At 34.9% G+C, this 16,183-nt stretch overlaps 1 protein-coding gene across 1 annotated transcript; it reads right to left on the reverse strand.

Moving 5' to 3' along the window:
• Positions 1 to 14,397: 14,397 nt before the first annotated feature.
• Positions 14,398 to 14,814, reverse strand: LOC149132025 (histone-lysine N-methyltransferase SETMAR-like). The gene has a single exon (XM_089366091.1). It carries the CDS (start codon positions 14,812 to 14,814, stop codon positions 14,398 to 14,400), a length of 417 nt encoding a protein of 138 aa, XP_089222217.1.
• Positions 14,815 to 16,183: the final 1,369 nt, after the last annotated feature.

Consider the following 16,183-nt stretch of genomic DNA (forward strand, 5'->3'; position numbering starts at 1 on the left):
AGCACCAATTATCATAAAATACACAGAGCACTCAATGAACAAATGGCAGACAGTGCTACAGCTCCAAACAAAAGAGGGACTTGTGAAAACCAAAGCCATCCCCATTAGAAGAGGAATATTCCAGGAAGACACGCGCTCTCCACTCCTGTTCTGCCTGGCACTCACACCTTTAACTGAATTGCTAAATAGAACTGGATGCGGTTACAAATGCTACGGAAAAACAGTCAGCCACCTTCTATATATGGATGACCTAAAATTATATGCAAAAAACGACAAAGAGCTAGAAACACTACTACAGACAGTACACGGCTTTACCAAGGAAATAGATATGAAATTCGGATTAGAAAAATGTGCCAAAGCAACCCTGAAAAGAGGAAAATTAGTTAAAAGTAGCAATATAACACTAGATAAAGCCAATGAAATAAGAGAACTAGACGAAAGCCAACCATATAAGTATTTAGGAGTCAATGAACTAGATAGGATACAACATACACAAATGAAAGAAAAAATAAAGAAAGAGTACTATAGACGAGTTAGATCAATACTAAAAACAGAGCTCAATGCTAAAAACAAGATAATCGGTATCAACACTTTAGCTGTCCCAGTTATAAGCTACAGCTACAACATCCTTAACTGGACACTAAACGAACTATGTAAAATAGACAGGAAAACAAGAAAAATAATGAGAGGATATAGGATGCACCACCCAAAATCTGACATAGAAAGGCTATATATACAACGCACAGAAGGTGGCAGGGATCTTATACAGCTAGAAAGCTATTATAAAATAACCACCATAGGACTGCAAAAATACCTACTCCAGAAGCAAGGGAAACTAATACAAATAGCCACAAAACACGAGCAAAACAAAAAACTGTTTTCAGTATTTAAGGAAGCTGACAAATACAAACAAGAAATCAATCTACCTAACAAATACGAAGAAGAAGAAGAAGAAGAAGAAGAAGAAGAAGAAGAAGAAGAAGAAGAAGAAGAAGAAGAAGAAGAAGAAGAAGAAGAAGAAGAAGAAGAAGAAGAAGAAGAAGAAGAAGAAGAAGAAGAAGAAGAAACAACAAAAGCTATAAAACAAATGAAATCCAAACTAAAAGTAGAACAGCAACGGACCATGATAAAACGATGGCAAGAAAAGCCCCTACATGGTAAATACTGGGCTAAACTAAATGCGAAAGCAATAGACAAAGAAAATCCCAGCAATGGCTGAGAAGATCAGGACTCAAAGCAGAGACTGAAGGATTTTCAATTGCTGCACAAGACCAAAGCCTCCCCACCAGAAATTACCAAAAACACATAATGAAAAGAAATATAACAAGTAACTGTAGAATATGTGGAGATAGACAAGAAACAATGAATCATATTATCTCTGGCTGCCCAGTCCTGGCTAAGAAGGAATATATTCACATACACGACAGAGCTGGGACCTATATACACTGGAAGCTATGCCAACACTATGGAATAACAACAGAAAAAAGATGGTATAAACACACGCCAGAAAAGGTCACAGAAAACGAGAAAGCAACCATACTCTGGGATATGCCAATACACAGGCAAATAGACCAGATATAGTTGTCAAAGATCATGAAGAAAAAAAATGCTTTCTAATTGATGTATCAATACCAGCAGATGACAACGTTTCTCTAAAAGAAATGGAAAAACTTTCAAAATACAAAGACCTGGAAATAGAGATAACTCGAATGTGGAGTCTAAAAACAGAAACAATTCCTATCATAGTAGGTGCCTTAGGTATAATAAAAAAATATTCAGACAAATACATAACAAAAACACCAGGATTTACAAATATATATAACATACAGAAAATTGCACTACTGGGTACTGCACACATTCTACGCAAAACACTTTCAATACAGTAAACATAAGAGCACCACAGCAAACCACAGCACATACCCAAGGCGCACAGAGCTGCGCTCGGTAGTGAAGTGAAAGCACGTTATAAAAATAAAACTACTGAATAATAATAATAACAATAATAATAGATCGATAGACAGACAGACAGACAGACAGACAGAAAGATAGATAGATAGATAGATAGATAGATAGATAGATAGATAGATAGATAGAGCCATGTAAAGATCATGAGTAATTCATGTGTTCCTTGACCGGAACGAAATACTCATACAATTTGTGTGCCAGTGGTTAAGTAATCCAATGACACACGTGCTCTTAAAATACTCGTCAGGAAAAACTATTATGAAACCCAATTCCGCTCGGAAGACATGTTGAATCAACTCACTTGTAGAAAATGCTTTTATAACTGATAGCATTTTGAGATCGAACTCAGAATTTCATTATAGCAGACGTTGAGCTCATGTGATAATCATACCTTGCCAACGGATGCTGAAATCTTTGTCTAAATAAGCAGAAAATATCTGGTAGCATAGATAGATTATCGTGATTAAATTACTGCAGCCAACTGTTAGAATGCGAACATGATAATGTACAAATGCGAAATTTGTACCCGTGCATCACATATATTCATTCAGATGTGAAAATGAAGTGCTATGCACATATAGTTACTTTTTTATATAGTGCTCATACACGCACATAGACACAAAAGTGTCACACTGATAAATCTTCTACAAAAGCCGCTGTCCTACTTACCTTCGACCAACCATATATTACTAAAAACACACCTACATGGATATTATGAATAATTTACACACATGAATATATTTATACATATATAAACAGACACACCCATACACACATATATGTATATATATATATATATATATATATATATATATATATATATACAAACAAAGAGTGAGAGAGAGAAAGAGACAATATAAAACATTTACGCACAATACTCAGAAACACATACACACATATATATGTGTATTATATATACGCATCATACGTGCAACGCGTCTTATTGAGAAAGGGTTTCTATTCAATTACATAATTTGATATTCACAGACTTCAACACATGTGATGCATATAGAGTTATAATTATAGTCTTCACACTATACACTTATACACGTCTATTTGCAGTGTATGTTCATACAAATATATACACATATGACCGACATTCATGCACGCCTACTTTTATATTATACGACGTTTTGTTTTCGATGTATCACTCACACACACACACACACACACACACACACACACACACACACACACACACACACACATACACACACAAACACATACACAGAAACACACACACACAGAAACACACACACACATACACAAACACACACACACACAGAAACACACACACACACGCAAACACACACACACAGAAACACACACACACACACACACATACACACACAAACACACACAAACACACACACACACAGAAACACACACACACACATACACAAACACACACACACACACAGAAACACACACACACACACGCAAACACACACACAGAAACACACACACACACACACACACATACACACACAAACACACACAAACACACACACACACACACAGAAACACACACACACACATACACAAACACACACAAACACACAGAAACACACACACACACGCAAACACACACACACAGAAACACACACACACACACAAACACACACACACACACACAAACACACACACACAGAAACACACACACAGAAACACACACACACACACACACACACACACACACACACACGTACGCACTAATGCATAGACACACAATCAAGCCTACAAGTCTTGTTTAGATAAACTCGTGCTAACAAATTCAAGAGGGTGTATGTGTGTATGAGTGAGGGTGTACCTCTGTGTGTGTGTGTGCATGCTATATGTATGTACGTATGTATGTATGTACGTATGTATGTATGTATGTATGTGTGTGTGTGTGTGTGTGTATGCTTGTATGTATGCATGTAATATACAACCTGACCTTTGACAGTTCACTCCCAGTTGGATAGTTCGTAGCATATCTCTTCTAGTTTGATATAATGAGTTAAATTGCTGGTGCTGTTTGTTATGGTTATTGTAGTTGTCGTCGATGTGTCGATGCAGGTCATGGTGGTAGCGCCACTCCTGTTGCTGTAGTCGTGTTAGTTTTATTTGTGTAAGAGTAGTACAATTGTTCTGTCATTTGAGATGGTGGTGGGGGCGGAGATCTACTGGTTATGGAGTTACACTCATGATCACAAGATCATGGGTTCGATTCCCGGAACGGACACCGCGTTGTGCTCTTCGATGAGGTTGTAATTCATAGTTTAATCGAAAGTAATATGTCACTAATAGTACATGAAATAAATGATGAAATGAATAAAGAAGAAAAACGATGATTAGAGAATTAAAACTAATAATTTCCCGGTGTGCACAACAAAACACAGATCCTACTTAGTATATGAGAGCTTTTGGCTTTTATGACTATTTACACTCGTTGACACACCTGTATCCATCATATATAAATGACTACTTTCTTCGAAGTCACGTTTACCACAATAGTATATGACCCTGCTGAAACTTCGTTTGTGATGCAGTTTGATGCTAAAACTATTAAAACAAAAATCATGGATATAGTGAATAAAAATTAATTAATAATCTTTATTTATCCATATAAATCAGAAGTAGAAATTTAATGTAGCTTTCAACTATAACCGTATAGTAGTAACTTGTAAATATTTTACACGGAAAATGTCATTAGGATCCAACAAAATCACCCTATTCATCGTCTTGATTACTGAATATTTCTTCTAAATCATCAGAATGAATATCATAATATAGCTGCCTCCTCCACATCGCTATCCGTAATTATAGGTTCCATATAATCTTTTATTTCTTCATCACCGTTCCACAGATATTCGTTGTTTTGAATGCATCTCAATGCATTCGAAATTGCGTATTTTTTTATGATTTGATAATGACATCGGCTTTTATTTGTTCCTATAAATTAACGATTCATATACTGATCAAGGGCAGTTATGGAGCCCTCTTATGGGTGCCATCCGCCATTTGGATCAGTGACTTTCTCTCAGATCTCAATATTGTGGCATGACCCCATCGCGCTCTCTCTATCTTTCTCTCTCTTTCTCTCTCTCTCTCTCTCTCTCTCTCTCTCTCTCTCTTCTCTCTCTCTCTCTCTCTCTCTCTCTCTCTTTCTCTCTCTCTCTGTACCACATCATATCAACTCTGTCGTGCAGAAAGGCTCGATTTTCTCCCACTATGACACGTGCAACGACAACCACTCCTATCTAAATGCTGCCAGTTTCATTCATCCGTGGCCTTCGATACTCGAGCATCATTTAAATGCAAGCAAGATGCCTCCTGCTAATTCTGTACTGAATGGTTCATGAATCGAGGTCACAAAACATCTCTCAATGACATAATGCTAATCTTGCCCCTTTCAACACTGAAAAAAGGTATTCATTGCTAATACCAAGAGGATATTAACACACCTGTCTTCTAAATATAAATCGTTCGCAACTGCAGCCTTCTCAATATTTTAAACTCCAAGGATTTTCTCCCGGAGCACACACAACCTCATCATCTCAGACCACTCAAAACTCGCAAAATATATTCTGAACCAAAACATACGTAAAATACTATCAACAACTAACGTTCAACAACTGAGTACTGCTCCCCACTCAAAGACAGATCTGCTACTTTATAGACATAGAAAACATCTAATAAAAGGCTCCACAGCACACTTGTATGAAGTCGTTCACGAATATATTCCAATCAATGGCTAATAAACATGTCTCCCCTCTCTGCCTTTTTCACCACTACCTCACTTCGGTACTGGCTGGTCTCATCTCGCCTCCACTCAAGCTCTTTCCTTTCACTCGTCGCTCTTTTCTCGTCATCCATATTGCATCCATTCCTCTTGTCTCTACACAACCACTCGATACAATCATTCGTACTCAAAACACCACTACCTTAGAAATTCCTTTGTGCAAGTTTTTACTCTTCAAGTGACAAAACAAGAGTATGAATTCCCCCGGTATCGGAGAACTTGCAGAAATCATGTTCAAAGAAACTTCCCTTAGATCAAACCAATAACAAAAGAGGTTTTATAACTATATTATAATTCATAAATTACACTGCATGTCTGTCCTCGATGATAAGAAGAAAAATGCCTGCAATATTCGCAAGAATATTTCAAGTTATGTTTTACTGCTTTTATCATTACTAATGTGTAACAATATCAATGTGTTTGATATGTGAGAAGACATTTGCGAATGCAATCCACTTTGAGTAAATATATCATGATACGAAAACAACGGCATGAAATTTATTCATCATCTCATTCAGACGCTAATGGGATAATCAATACCTCTTATCCTTTAACACAGCAAAAAAAGATGAATGTTAGGCACGGTTAGATACAAAGCAATCATACAACTCGAAAGGAGCACCACTGAAACTGTTACAGAACAGGTTTTGAGCCAGTTCATAAGGTTATATTTCTGAGTAAAAATACAATACAGCAATATATTGATGAGAGGTTAAAATACCGAACAGCAAAGTATTAATGAGATACCAAGGTACAATACAACCTCCATGTATTGGTAAGATAACGTTAACTTCAGTACATCAAGAGTGCAAACTTTCCATATGTTAGTATGAGATAACATTTTGAATGTTTATTTTCTTAGTAAGCTGCTGTAGTCCTCCTTGAAATTCTATGTCGATAAATCTCAATTTACCAACAATCTTAAATTTTCTCGAAAGGCAAAACGATTTTCTTGTGCTTAAATGAGAACTATATCAAAATAGGTACATGTCAGGAATGACTGGTATCGAAAATTTTTAGTTTTTATTGAAGAAAAATAGTTCCTCATATATGCAGTGTATATAGCACAGACTACATCTTGTGGCGAAATTAGAAATCAGTAGAAAATTGTATGATGTTTGGAAAGTATGCGTCAAATCTATAAAAACCGTTAAAAGCAAATCCACCAAGCTATCGATGTCTTACATTTTTATGTGATACAAATGAAAGATTTCAAACAGCTTCTTTGAAGTAAGGTAGTTATTTCGAGGAGATAGCTTACTAATGTTTTTTTCTCTTATTTTAAGTTTCATGTAACTTTAGAGTTCCTTAATGATGTGGATCCAACAACTGGTAATGAACTGTAGCTGTATAAATAATCATCGATTTTATGTAACAAACTTATTTTGTTAATGCAATTATGTGTACAAACAATTGCAAAGGGTTCAGGCTTGAAATCTTATTTGGGGATTTCAAATAATGATTAACTCAAATCTTTTCTAAGATAAGAGGGATTTCAATATAACTCAAATTCGTCAAGAATGAAACAAGAACCAAACAAACATATTTCAGAAACAACATACAACTGTGTACATCAACGTTGTGAATTGCAAGAAAGTCATTAGATATGCATTTGAGGATCTTGAGAATATGGAGATTTATGACTAGATTGCTTCTCTGTCGTATACTGCATTAGAAAAAGAAGATAACGAGATAAAAATTGAGAAAATGATTGAAATAAACGTGAATCTCGAGGTAAAGTTTTTATTTTAAAGGTCCCTTGAATAATAAACAAACTACAACTAAATAACTAAATACTATGGGACTGATGATACATTTTTCCTTGCATTTCCATTTTTTTATTAGTCAAAATCCGATTTACTCTTATAAATGTTCTGTTATTAAAAGTAAACAGACATAATATCAGTGAATATGATTTTCTATCACCAAATCTGACACTCATTGTAACGTTTATACATTTATTAAGGCGCGAGCTGGCAGAATCGTTAGCACGCCGGGTAAATTGTAATCCACTTACTCCTCACCTGAAATTGCTGGCCTTGTACCGAAATTTTAAATCAATATTGCTAAAATTAATGTAGTCGAGCTAGTTTTACTTGCAATACTACGATATTTAGTAGTTTCTATTCCGGTATCATTAAACGAGAAATATGTGAAATATATTTTTTTTTCACGAAATAAAATAGATTTGCTGCAAGATTAAACTTGTTTGGTTCTTTCAGCGTTTGTTAATTCTTTTGACTTCGTGTTGGGCATACGGCACTAACAAGAGATTTCCATCCGTCTCGATATTTGGCAACGAATTGCAGTTGTCACCAGGTCTAGTTTCCTGCCGGTGCTTCAACTACTGTGAACTTTCTCCATCATGCTTTCGGTCTGCTACATGTTCAATACCCTCAGGGTGTCCATAGGCGGGATCGCCTCGTCAGGTTCGAAACAGAATTCTAAGGGGCGTGTCCCACTGAACCCATTTCCTTCTCTTGTTCTAGGTTTCCAAATCCTGCTGATTCCTCTTTTCTGACTAGGATTTGTTCGTGAGTTTCAGGATTTTGTAGAGTAAAACAAAAGCGTGCTTTCGCTATGGTGTGTGTGTGTGTGTGTGTGTGTGTGTATGTGCCTGTGTGTGTGTATGTATGTGTATGTGTGTGTGCGTGCGCGCGTGTGTGTGTGTATATATGTGTGAGTGACAATCAGTTATCATTGTTTATGAGCCACAGAATATGGGCCAATTACGTTTCAAATCATATATATTTTGCATTGATTAATGAATATGGTAGATAACATTTTGAGGATAACGCCGAATGCTACTGGTACTATTATGTATTTTCCAGCCCACTGTAAAATAAATGATCTCCTTTGATGACTTTTGTGAACACATTACCGAATACCCTACAAAAAAAAAACGAATTAAATCCAACTTCAACACAAATGAATGGAAAAACTTAATGGAGTTGAAACATGATATAAACCTGACATTAAAGAAGCCGATAAAGGAAGTGCGGTAGTAGTGATAGACACAAGGTACTCTAAAACTTTAATACTCTCCACGTTGAAAACAATATTTACAATGAGAAGATAGAGCGCTATAACCCACAGAAGACATTTAAAAACGTATCCTCCTTACTTCAAATACATGGAAAGGGCCCCACTAAAAAAGAAATTGACCATCCAATTTTAAATACCGACCAAGTATATCCTACGAATTACCTAAAATACACAAAAATCCGCATATTAATAAATCTTGTAATTAATCTCCAAGCCTATGCATTAATGTTCCTCCCCTTGCTGACCGCAAACTAAGTCCCGTCATTGTTGGCCCCACTTGTGAAACCTACTGTTTGAGCAATTTCCTCGACATCTTACTCAAACCATTTTTAAAATATGAGAAAAGTTTTTGATCAGGGATGATTTAGACATGCTTAAACACCTCCCAAAAACAATAAATGAAGGAACCCTGTTAGTATCATTGGATATGGTGAACTTGTACACCAATATTCCACACGACTATAGTAGAAAAATACCCAGAAGAGATCCCAGGACGCATCAACTACAAATTCATAATTGCAGCACTGAAATTTATCCTACAGAACAACTATTTCACGTTCGATAAAGTTTACTATCGACAAGATGTGGAATTGCAATGGGAACACCAACTGCACCAGTGATTGCGAACCTTGTAATGGGTTATCTAGAACTTGAAATATACCAATCATCACTACAAAAATATGGCACTTCATTTCATTGCTATTTAAAGGGGGACTGGAAGAGGTACTTAGATGATTGCTTTATACTTTGGAACGATAGCATGGACAAACTCCTCGATTTCAAGATAATGCTCAACAATACTAATTGCAACATACAATTCACCGTGGAACACAGCAATAAACAACTTCCTTTCTTGACATCCTAATTAAAATAGTCAATAACCACATCGAAACGGAGATTTTCTATAAACCCACAGATTCAAAACAATACCTATTATTCAGCTCATTATCCAAACACATAAAAATTAATATACCTTATAATCTAGCGAAAAGAATCTGTACTATAGTTTCGGATACCAATACTCATAAAACGAAGAATCAGGAGACATTACCCAACATCAATAATAAATGATGGGATTAAACGAGTGAAGGAAATAAACATACAAACATTAAGGGAAGTTAACCGAAATACTACACCAGATCTAAAAATACTTCCTTACATCTCCATACACAATCCTAGAAACAATGAGGCCTTCAACATCATCATCCAAAATCTACCCCTTATCACTTGAGATAAAACAATGAACAACATTCTAAGCTCACACAAAATTATCAAGAGCAAAATGCAACCGAAATCATTGAAAAAATATTATCCAGCGCGAGACTATATCCATTAGCAACAGAACCAAATGTGTAAAAACGTGGGCAGCCTAGCTGTGGCACACGACCACACCTTTTGGAGGGTACAGAGTTTCACTTGAAACAAGGTGAAATATTTAAGATTAAATCAAATTTCACCTGTGTCTCTGGAAACTTAATCTATGCTATTACCTGCTTAGGGTGCGGGAATCACTATATAGGTCAAACAGGAATGTCACTCTGACGAAGAACAATTCTTCACAAAGTACAAATCCGCCATCCACAATATAGTCAGATATAGGTCAGTGAGCACACAGACAGGTGTGCTAGGAACCTTAAACCGAACTTTCTAATTTTCCCTTTTTATCAATGTTGACAGAACACCTCAGTACAGCAAAGATTAAAGAGGCAACTTTCATTAATAAATATCATCCACAACTCAACATTAATACACAACTTAATATAGGACACTACTAACCTTACCAATACCAATAATTCCCACTAATCTCCATACATCCGATACAGCATATTTTAATTGTATCTCTTCCAGAACAGCTTACCTCCGTTGCATGTAATCTTTTCACTCAGGTACTATTAGACCCAACACCGTTTGGAAATCGGTGTTCATTCAAAGTCATTGATCAGCTCCGACGATACCGGTATGACTTTGAATCACTATAATGATTCCCAATAAAGATTTATATACTTCATAATTCCAATTCAAATAAACTAATTGTATGCATATATTTTCTTTTCTTAAAAAAGTCTTTATTTTTTATATTTACTGTGCATTTTCTCTGGGGTTTTTTTACTTCTCCCCTATTTATACCACGTATAGTCTTTTTTGTGAAACCTATCTCTATTTCGTACACACACACACACACACACACATATATATATATATATATATATATATATATATATATATATATACTGTTATACATATGTACATGCATTCAAATATACATATGTACATATGAATGAATACGCATATATGTGTGCGTTTCTGCGCGCGCGTGTGTGCAGACGTGTGCGTGCGCGCCTATGTACAGATACGTACACTCGCATCAATGCACACATTCTCTCAAACCCTTATGAGAGCCTCTAGACACCCACATATAGAACTATATACTTGCACATGCCGCTTCTTCCTACTTCCCCCAACAATCTAACTGATTTCCTAACCCCTACGTGGTCTATTTCCTGTCCTCCACATGGTCAATTGCCTGCTCATCATGCGGTATTTTCCAACTAACTGTTACCCATATACCAACAACAGACCACGTCACCGCGTGACCTTCCTCGATCAATCGCAGTCCACTTTACGGTAATAACAATCAACTTCTGTCTTTCGAATTCAAAATGACTGACGACTAGCATCACGCTTGAAACTCAAGAGTACGAACGAATTTGAATCAAACTGTTTTGATCCAGCATCAAACTAATACAACTGCTTGTTGATCATAAACCTGTCTTCATGTTTTGTTTTTCTGTAAATTGCAACTATATATATATATATATTATATATAACAGCGGAAACTTTGGCTCCAAACCCCTCTTTTATCAAATGTCATTCATAAATATAATGCTATCTATAACTAAGTCATACGCAACGCGAATATTTTCCCACTAAACTCCATGTAGATAATAGAGCTGAAATCTACACCATGACTTGGAAAATAGTGACTAAAGTACCTCAATTTAGACTTCATTTGCTAACAAAAATATAGAGAAATTAAACCCCAGAGACCTGAATTATGCATAGTTAAGAATTCCAGAAGCGGTTATTCATGGACTAAAATGTACGAACGCATCCAATTATAAAAGACGAACGTATCCGAACGGTTTTCTGAGTCCACAGCTAACAACAGTGTACAGTTTACTTAATTTGACATTGCTAATCTTTACTTTTCTGAAATCTTTAGTCTTCACAAATATAATCGTATCGATTAGGAAATCCGGTATTAATAATACAAAACCGCTTGCAATAAAATCCTTTTTATTTTCGTTTTTTTCTTTAAGTTTTGTTATTTCAGACTAACTATACGGAGAAACGGCGATGAATATTTGATGCTACCATGAGATATATGACATTGTTCAATTGTACGAAATAGTAAAAATTTAATCTCATGCCATTGGCAGCAAAAGTTTCTTCAGTAAGAGGAAGAATGTACAGAGACAACGAACTTATTACAAATGTAGTGTGGACATGAATTAGATTTTGCAAAGAGCTAATAAAGCTGTGAAATGGATATATATTGGATACTAATCCCACTATAGTTATTTTGTAGACATTACTTTAGAAGTAAATAAATTTTGTTCTCACCATAAATACAATGAAAACTTATTCTGTGTAAATAAGAATACTAACCATTTACCTAGCGCATGTATTTCGTCGTTATTTTCAGAAGGAACCATATTTAACAGTGCCTCTCATAATTACAATTTCATTACTCAGATCAGTAAATTATCAACTAAAATATATCTACCAGCCTCTAATATTCAAAAGTATGAACGAAGGTGATAGAAATATATGTCACACGATCCAGAGTATAATGCAGGAGTGAGCATAAACATAACTGAAACTTCAGTAATTTAATTTCCCTTCACTTTCCAAAATCTATAAATATAATAAAATCATTAACAAAATTTTGAAGGTTAGCTATGTAGAATGTAAAATGTGATAGCCTAATATAATTAATTCAGATTGTATGTCCAAATATCATTGCGACATATGAAATTATTACTTATGTTAAATATCTAGCAAAGTTACCTGAGGATCGTAATAGACCGAAAATTCTAGACTGCATCACGCAGTAGCTATTTTCCAGTTATTTTCAATTTGAGGGAGACAAGACTGCGTAACAGAAATCCACCTGTGTTGGATCTGTGACGTACTGAAGATTTGAATTTGTATCATCTTGTAAACATGTTCCCAAGTATCAATTGTTTAATTACAATCATCAAACGAATAATTCTTCTCTTTGAAGTTGTATGTTTGATATTGCAGCTGTTTTTATGTTTCTTGTTTCTGTTTCTGAAAAATTCCTCTTACAAAACAATTTTATTTTCTTAAAATTCAGTGCAACGAATATATAAATTGTATATCCCCTTTACTACTTACTGTATCAAAGATACATTTAAAATTAGTGTCCACATACGTACAGTCTGTTCTCTACAGGCATATCCACACCGATTTTTTCATTTATTTTCTCTTTTTATATGCATAATTTATTTCCCACCTCCATCTCTTAATCTTTCCACCCAAAATATTTTTTTAATGTTGTGAGAGTACAGATTAGAAGTGTTAATAAGATATTAACGTCGCTCAATCAATTTTATTTTTACTGCCACAACTCGGCATTCCGAGGAAGCTGTTTTACCGCATACCAGTTTATACGGGCACTTGCCACAACCACTTCGGGCTATTAAACTACTGACACCAAGAAAATTGAACAGAATTATATTACACTGTGTTATTTCGGACAATGAATATTTTAACATTTTATTTAATGACAGATTTCAAAAATATATGGAAAACTATATATATATATATATATATATATATATATATATATATATATATATATATATATATATACGTATACATATATATGGGAAACGTTTTGGATATGCAAATGAAGTTCCTATTCTATTATGCCGGCCACAGTCTAATGTTGACTGGTGAACCAGTTTATCGGGGTTGCATCGAGCTATACCGATGTAATGTAGGATAAATATAATAACAATAATAGTAACCCTTCGATGGAGTTTATAAACACTTAATGCATCGCTACGACCGTTTTGGCAAATCACATGCCTCTTAAGAACACGTTCGTATTTCTGAGATAATTACAACAAAGGGATAAACATCCCCCTCTCGTACATGCTCTAATATTATATCGCCTGAGAAAATGAATCCATGAAGATGATCAACCGATATTATGGACTGCACTGTAATAATCACAGGAATACGGACTGTGATTTTAAGATACAGGTGATGTTTGGAAACGCGCGTAACGAAGCCTTAAGTGCTTATAAATTCCATCCAAGGATTAATGTTATTGTGTGTGGGTGGGTGTAAGTGTGTGTATGTGTGAGGTCATCCCATAATTAATGTCCGGATTTTAAATAAGGAAAACGAGTGATCAAATCTTTAATGGTAATCAATTTGAAAGAGCAAGGCCCGGGGAATAAGGTTGATGAGCAATTTCCTCCCAGCAAGGTTCTCGATCTTTTGTGACGTGCTCTTTGCCGTGTGGGGATTTGCACTGTCCTGATGAAGCACCACTCCCTTTCAATTCATTAAAGCAGGCCTTTATTCTTCAAAGCAGCGTTTAAACGCTCGGATTTCTTGCAGTGGATATGAGCATTGACTGTTGCATAAGTAGGTAGCAACTCAAAATGGATGACTCGTTTGCAATCCCAACGAACAGAGAGACGAACCTTCTTTGCAAGGAGTTCCATTTTCGGCTGTGGTTCGGTCTTTCCCCCTTCACCAAGCCAATATCTACGACGCTTAACATTTTGATAAAGGACCCGTTTTTCATTACTGGTCACCAGTTTGTCCAAAAAGGGCCAGAAAAGTTTACGAGAACGAAAAGATTTGCGGTTGGCTTCAGACAAATCATGAGACACCAATTTTCCGTGTTTTGGGACCTTTCCAAGCTGTTGAAGATGGCAGTGAACAGTTGTATGGCTTGAACGATGCTTGCTTGCCATTTCATCAACTGAAGCTGCATTAATTTTTCAAGTTCTGTCAAAAGGAGTTTATCATCAAACTCAATTGGACATCCTAGTATAAAACAATTGCAATGTCGCGTAACTAATTCTTATTTTTCAAATAGTTTGCCCGTTATGTTGTTCAAAAAATAAATTAAGAACGAAAGAAAGAAATGAATAATGAAAATTTGTGCATAATTACACACATATTATACATATATATACATACACACTCGTACATGCATGATTTTAAATTTACATATGTGCGCGCACACACAGAAATATCCCGGGAAATACTACTATCACAGGTATGTGAATTTATACCACCTCCATTTGTAACTAGTTTTATGAGTTCTAACACACCAAACTCTCGGATCTTGATTCACTCTTTGCTTCTGCTAAACGTTAATATTAATAGTATATACATTGCTCCAGCATGGTCACAGTCTAATGACTGAAGCAAGTAAAAGATAAGAGATAAAAGATATACATTAATATTAATATATATATATATATATATATATATATATAATATTAATGTTTATATATATATATATATATATATAATATTAATGTTTATATATATATATATATATATAATATTAATGTTTATATATATATATATAATATTAATGTTTATATATATATATATATATATATATATATATATAATATTAATGTTTATATATATATATATATATATATATATATATATATATATATATATATAATATTAATGTTTATATATATATATATATATATATATATATATATATATATATATATATATATATTGATATTAATGTGTTTGTGCATGTATGTATGTACGTATGTGTATTAGGATAACTCTCCAACTTCAAATCCTGCACCAATCTTCAAACATTATTTGAAGATTACAAGACGGGTTGAAAGAAGAGTTTCGTCTACATGTAGTTTATCATCATTAATAAAAGGTCAATAACCTGCAATGCTTTTGACACAAATTAGCCGCTGCTGCTTTAGTTACTAATATATAAGAATATATTATGTTTAATTTCACCGAATTTGTTTGTTACAGTTAGATTTAGTCTGGAAATAAATTATTCATTTGTAAATATCGTATTATTATACTCTAAGCACACCTAGTTACTTAATAGGTTTATAGTAGTAGCTTGTTGTTGGCACTCCGTCGAAGGTTCTAGTTGATCTGATCAACGGAACAGCCTGCTCGTGAAATTAACGTGCAAGTGGCTGAGCACTCCACAGACACGTGTACCCTTAACGTAGTTCTCAGGGATATTCAGCGTGACAAGGCTGACCCTTTGAATTACAGACACAACAGAAACAGGAAGTAAGAGTCAGAGAAAGTTGTGGTGGAAGAGTACAGCAG

This window comes from Octopus bimaculoides, chromosome 18 (genome assembly GCF_046866305.1).
Source record: "Octopus bimaculoides isolate indiv1 chromosome 18, ASM4686630v1, whole genome shotgun sequence".
Taxonomy (NCBI): Eukaryota; Metazoa; Mollusca; class Cephalopoda; order Octopoda; family Octopodidae; genus Octopus; species Octopus bimaculoides.

Excerpts from the sequence above, each read along its gene's own strand:
- LOC149132025 (XM_089366091.1), bottom strand. The coding sequence starts at position 14,814 with ATGGCAAGCAAGCATCGTTCAAGCCATACAACTGTTCACTGCCATCTT.